Genomic DNA, 6,000 nt, shown 5'->3' with positions numbered 1-6,000 from the left:
GGAAACTTTCTGTCTCAGGCACCGCGAGTCCAATTTTAACCCCTTCAAAACCAATCCACTTAACAGATTCAAAAAGGGACCCTCATATCATCAGAAACTCCCAGGACAGGTACAGCACGTGGTTAGATACAGAATAAAGCTCCCTCTACACTGTCCCCATTAAACACTCCCAGGACAGGTACAGCACAGGGTTAGATACAGAGTAAAGCTCCCTCTACACTGTCCCCATTAAACACTCCCAGGTAGGTACAGCACAGGGTTAGATACAGTGTAAAGCTCCCTCTACGCTGTCCCTATCAAACACTCTCAGGGCAGGCACAGTATGGGGTTAGATAAAGAGTAAAGCTCCCTCTACACTGACCCCATCAAACACTCCCAGGGCAGGTACAGCACGGGCTTAGATAGAGAGTAAAACTCCCTCTACACTGTCCCCATCAAACACTCCCAGGACAGGTACAGCACAGGGTTAGATACAGAGGAAAGCTCCCTCTACACTGTCCCCATCAACACTCCCAGGACAGGTACAGCACGGGGTTAGATAGAGAGTAAATCTCTCTCTACACTGTCCCCATCAAACTTTCCCAGGACAGGTACATCATGGGGTTACATACAGAGTAAAGCCTCCTTTACACTGTCCCCATCAAACACTCTGAAGTCATTGGAGTTTAGGAGAATGAGCGGTGATCTTATTGAAACCTATAAGACCCTGAGGGGTTTGACAGGGTGGATACAGGAAGGCATTTCCTCTTGTGGGGGAATCTAATACTAGAGGGCAGTTTCAGAAGAAGAGATCTACCTTTAAAGACGGAGTTGAGGAGATTTTCTTCTCTCAGAGGCTCGTTAGTGCATTGAACTCTCTCCCCAGAGAGCAGTGGGGCTGGGTCAATGAATATATTCAAGGCTGAGTTAGACAGACTTTTGATCGACAAAGGGGAGTGAAGGTTTATTTGGGACAGCTAGGAAAGTGGATTTAAGGCCACGATCAGAGCAGTCATGATCGTATTGGATGGGGGAGCAGGTCTGACGTGCTAACATATGAACATACAAATTAAGAGCAGGAGTAGGCCGTTCAGTCCATCCTGCCTGATCCACCATTGAATAAGATCATGGCTGATCTGACTGTGTCCTTAACTCCGCTTTCCTGCCTGTTCCCCTGATAACCATGACTACCTTGTTAGTCAAGAATCCATCTACGTCTGCCTTAAAAACATACACTGACCCTGCCTCCACCACTCTCTGGCGGGGTGGGGGCGGGGGGAGCGATTCACCCTCTGAGAGAGGAAAATAAATTACTCCTTATCTCCATCTTAAATTGGAGACTCCTTATTTTTAATGTGTCTCTTTGTTCTAGATTCTCCCAGACGAGGAAACATCCTCTCAGCATCCACCTTGTCAAGGCCCCTCGGGATCTTATACGTTTCAATAAGATCCTCTAAACTCCAATGGATACAGGCCCAGCCTGTCCAACCTTTCCTCGTAAGATAAAGCCCCCTCCCCCCATTAGAAGTGAGCCTTCTCTGAACTGCTTCTAGCACATTTATATCCTTTCTTAAGTAAGGGGACCAAAAACTGTACACAGTGTTCCAGCCAACGCCCTATACAACTGTTGCAAAGCATCCCTATTTTTGTATTCCATTTCCCTCGACAGCTTTCCGTTTGCCAGTAGGCTGAATGGTCTCCTCCTGCTCTGAAGTCCTGTGTTTTTTAGGCTCACGTACAACACTATTGCATGTAAAACCTGGCCTGAATGTACAGGCTTATTTACGTCATCCAGTGCCTCTACCAGTAGATCCAGGTTACCTCTGCTGCTTGACAGCAACTGAATGTCAAAGTTATTTTTTTGAGATACTTATCAGTGCCTTGGGGCTATTTAGGGCAGAGTCAGTTTTTCCTTTCAGCCTGATCTGATAGTGCATTATATTTGAAGTCGATCTGGGCAGCAGCGGTTTAATGTGATTTTTGTTCCATTAACATAGTCAGGGCTCAGTGTAAACACACCAACGTCTGAACATGAGCGGAGTGGCAACAACTTCCATTCCATGTCATTAAAGCAGACAACAGCCAGTTGACATTGGAAAGCCAGGCAGTCTGGAAGGCTTCAATCAGTGTTTAATATAAGAAACATTCCTGGCACATTACAGGCTGGAAACTGTAATCGGAAAAAAATGTTCTGTCCCCCGCGGCAGGAAGCGTAAGGAACGTGGTGTGAGATAGCAGGGCAAGGAGAGGCTGAAGGAAGAATAGGATTCTGGAGGGGTTGAGGAGGGGGCGAAGATTTTCAGAGCTTCACCGTGTCTCCGTTTCCCCGCGTCTTTTACAGAAAGGAGGTGGCAGCGTGTGAAGGTTTATTTTCTTGTGAGCAGAGGGCCGCATTCCACATTGTGGTCGACCGCTCGTCATTCGAGCAACAGGACAACAGCAGCAGCCTAGTGACTGGGAACAGGTCCAGGGGGCTAAAGGCAAGTCCAAAAGTGGGGATCCTTCCATCCCACCTCATCCCCCGCCCCCCCAACCCCATCCCACCCCCACCCCGCAAATGCTGGAGAGCTGTGCAAGTTAGCGTCCACCTTCGGGATCACAGCAGAGGGAGAGGGGGTAAACAGTTTTCCATGCAGAGAAACATATTGTGCCGTGTACGGGGAGCGGCGCTTGGCTGGTTAGATCTTGGCAGGAAAGCCTTTGAGAGACGGAGGTGGGACTTCTAACTGTGCAATTGCACTGTGCTCGGGGGGAAAAAAACATTTCCTGGGCGGACGAGCACACTCGGGGATGGGATGGAGTCACTAAGTATCCTGTACACGGTTTCCCTCCTCAGTGTGGGAGTTGATTGCTTCTAGATCACGTTTTCGAAGAGCTGCATTGAACGCATGATGTTTTCGTCCTGTAAAAGGGACACAACAGTTAGTAGATTGTAAGATAAAAACAAAAAGCTAAATGCTACTGCGGATGCTGGAAATCCAAAACAAAAACAGAATTACCTGGAAAAACTCAGCAGGTCTGGCAGCATCGGCGGAGAAGAAATCAGTTAACGTTTCGAGCCTTCATGGCCCTTCAGCAGAACTGAAGCATAGTTAGAAGAAGGGAGAAATATAAATTGGTTTAAGGTGGGTGGGGGGGGGGGGCGTGGAAGAGAGAGACATTGAGGGTGTGGTGATTGTGGAGATGAGCAGATAATCAAAAGATGTCACAGACAAAAGGGTCAAAGAGGTGTTGAAGGTGGTGATATTTGTCTGAGAAAAGTGCTAATTAAGAATGGAAGACAGGATATTCAAAGTACAGCTCTAGTGGGGGTGGGGTGGAAAGACTAACAAGGTTTTAGTTTAGATTTAAAAATAATGGAAATAGGTGGGGAAAGAAGAATCTATATAAATTATTTCTTTTACAACCTTGTCTACTTGAACTGCTGCCTTCAGGGACCTGTGTACTTGTACGCCAAGATCTCTCACTTCATCTACCCCTCTTAGTATATTCCCATTTATTGTGTAATCCCTGTAACTGTTTGACCTCCCTAAATGTATGACCTCACACTTTTTTTTTCAATAATTTCTATAGATTCTTCTTTCCCCACCTATTTCCATTATTTTTAAATCTAAACTAAAACCTTGTTAGTCTTTCCACCCCACCCCCACTAGAGCTGTACTTTGAATATCCTGTCTTCCATTCTTAATTAGCACTTTTCTCAGACAAATGTCACCACCTTCAACACCTCTTTGACCTTTTTGTCTGTGACATCTTTTGATTATCTGCTCATCTCCACAATCACCACACCCTCAATGTCTCTCCCTCCCACCACCCGCCCCCCCCAACCCACCTTAAACCAATTTATATTTCTCCTTTCTCCTAACTATGCTTCAGTTCTGCCGAAGGGCCATGAAGGCTCGAAACGTTAACTGTTTTCTTCTCCACCGATGCTGCCAGACCTGCTGAGTTTTTCCAGGTAATTCTGTTTTTGTAGTAGATTGTAAGCACTGTTGAAGCCCACAGGCTTAAACGGGAGGGGGGGTCAAAAGAAAAAGTAAAATCCTGCAGGTGCTGGAAACCTGAAATAAAAACAGAGAATGCTGGAAAAAAAACCTCAGCAGCGGGCCTGGCATCATCTGTGGAGTGAGAAACAAGAGTAAAGGTTTCAGGAAAGTAAAAGCCCCTGCGATTCAGGGTAATGTGGCAAACTGGATAAAAGGTTGGCTTTGTAACAGGAAACAAAGGGTAATGGTCAATGGATGCCCTTGCGAATGGAAAGATGTCTCAAGTGGTGTTCCACAGGGCTGGGTGTTGGGACCCTTGCTGTTTGTGTTATATATCAACAATTTGGACATGAAAGTGGGGGGCACGATCGGGAAATTTGCAGATGATGACAAAGATTGGCCGAGTAGTGGATAGTGTAGAGGATAGCCATAATCTCCAAAACAATATAGATAGGTTGGTGGAGTGGGCGGTAAAGTGGCAGATGGAGTTTAACAGAGAAGTGTGAGGTCATACATTTAGGGAGGTCAAACAGTTACAGGGATTACACAATAAATGGGAATATACTAAGAGGGGTAGATGAAGTGAGAGATCTTGGCGTACAAGTACACAGGTCCCTGAAGGCAGCAGTTCAAGTAGACAAGGTTGTAAAGAAGGCATATGGAATACTCTCCTTCATTGGCAGAGGTATAGAATATAAAAGTAAGGATATAATGTTGGAATTGTATAAAGCACTGGTGAGGCCACAACTGGAGTATTGTGTGCAGTTCTGGTCACCACATTACAGGAAGGACGTAATAGCTCTGGAGAGAGTGCAGAGGAGGTTTACAAGAATGTTGCCGGGGTTAGAAAAGTGTATCTACCAGGAGAGATTGGATAGGTTGGGGTTATTTTCCTTAGAACAAAGAAGGCTGAGAGGTGACTTGATTGAGGTGTACAAAATTATGAGGGGAATAGATAGAGTGGACAGGATAAAACTGTTTCCCTTGGTGGAGAATTCTAGAACCAAGGGACATAGATTCAAGATAAGTGGCAGAAGGTGTAGGGGGGACATGAGGAAGAACTTTTTTACGCAGAGGGTAGTGGGTGTCTGGAATTCACTGTCCAAGTTGGTGGTAGAGGCAGAAACTCTAAACTCTTTTAAAAAGTACCTGGATCTGCACCTTAAGTGCTGTAAGCTGCAGGGCTATGGCCGGGTGCAGGAAGGCGGGATTAGAAAGGGCACCTGGGTGTCCTCGGCTGGCATAGACAAGATGGGCCGAATGGCCTCCTTCTGTGCTGTAACTTTTCTATGGTTCTAAGTCCGTCTGACTCTCCTTCGGAGCTGAAGAGAAGTAGAAATGTGGTGGGTTTTATACTGTCGAAGAGGGGGTGGAGCAGATGGAGCAAGATAGAAGGTCAGGGAGAGGCGGGAGCTCAGGAGAGATTTGACAAAGATGTCATGGACACAAGACACAAGTAGTAATGATAGTGTTAAAGACTAAAGAAGGTGCTAGTAGTGGCGGAAAGGTCAGAGAGCAGAATGTGTTAATTGCAGAACAAGGGTCAGCACTCTGTGAAAGCAAAACATAAGATCAAGTTACAAACTGGCCCTGTGGGAGGAGGGGGTCGGGGAAAAAAATATCAAAATGGAGGACAGAGCTCATGGTCTGAAGTTGTTCAGCTCAATGTTAAGTCCAGAAGGCTGTGAAGTGCTTAACTGAAAGAATCGGAAGATGGGGTTAAATGGGAAAGTGGAGGGAAGTTTCCCGTTCTGTTCCCGGGAATCCCTTATCTTTGGAATCTCCTCCCGCCCTATGAGGTATCTACATCCTTTAATTCTGGCCTCCCCTCCATTTTAATCAGCCCACCTCCTGGGAGCTAAGCTCTGGAACTCCCTCCCCAAACCTTCCTTTCCTCTGGTAAGATGCTCCTTAAAGTCAACTGCTTTTCTGAGCTTTTGGTTCTCGGGATATCTCCTTCTGTGCCTCGGTGTCATGGTAACACTCTTGTGAGGCACCTTGGGATGCTTTCTTAGGGTATAGACAAAATTCAGAC

At 46.2% G+C, this 6,000-nt stretch overlaps 1 protein-coding gene across 5 annotated transcripts in view; it reads right to left on the bottom strand.

Annotated features, from left to right (window-relative positions):
- Positions 1-2,067: 2,067 nt before the first annotated feature.
- Positions 2,068-6,000, bottom strand: part of LOC144694646 (calsenilin-like) — a 60,230-nt gene continuing 56,297 nt past the window's right edge. For 2 of the 5 annotated variants that reach the window (XM_078565236.1, XM_078565238.1), the window contains one exon: positions 2,068-2,881. In XM_078565236.1, the coding sequence (XP_078421362.1) occupies positions 2,834-2,881 (48 nt within the window). In that variant the 3' untranslated portion in view covers positions 2,068-2,833. The remainder of the gene's footprint in view (positions 2,882-6,000) is intronic. The other 3 variants (XM_078565234.1, XM_078565237.1, XM_078565235.1) reach the window with 2 other exon arrangements.

Source organism: Cetorhinus maximus, chromosome 20, assembly GCF_964194155.1.
Source record: "Cetorhinus maximus chromosome 20, sCetMax3.hap1.1, whole genome shotgun sequence".
Taxonomy (NCBI): domain Eukaryota; kingdom Metazoa; phylum Chordata; class Chondrichthyes; order Lamniformes; family Cetorhinidae; genus Cetorhinus; species Cetorhinus maximus.
Note: the sequence above shows the minus strand (reverse complement) of the source record. Positions and strands in the feature narration are given on the sequence as shown.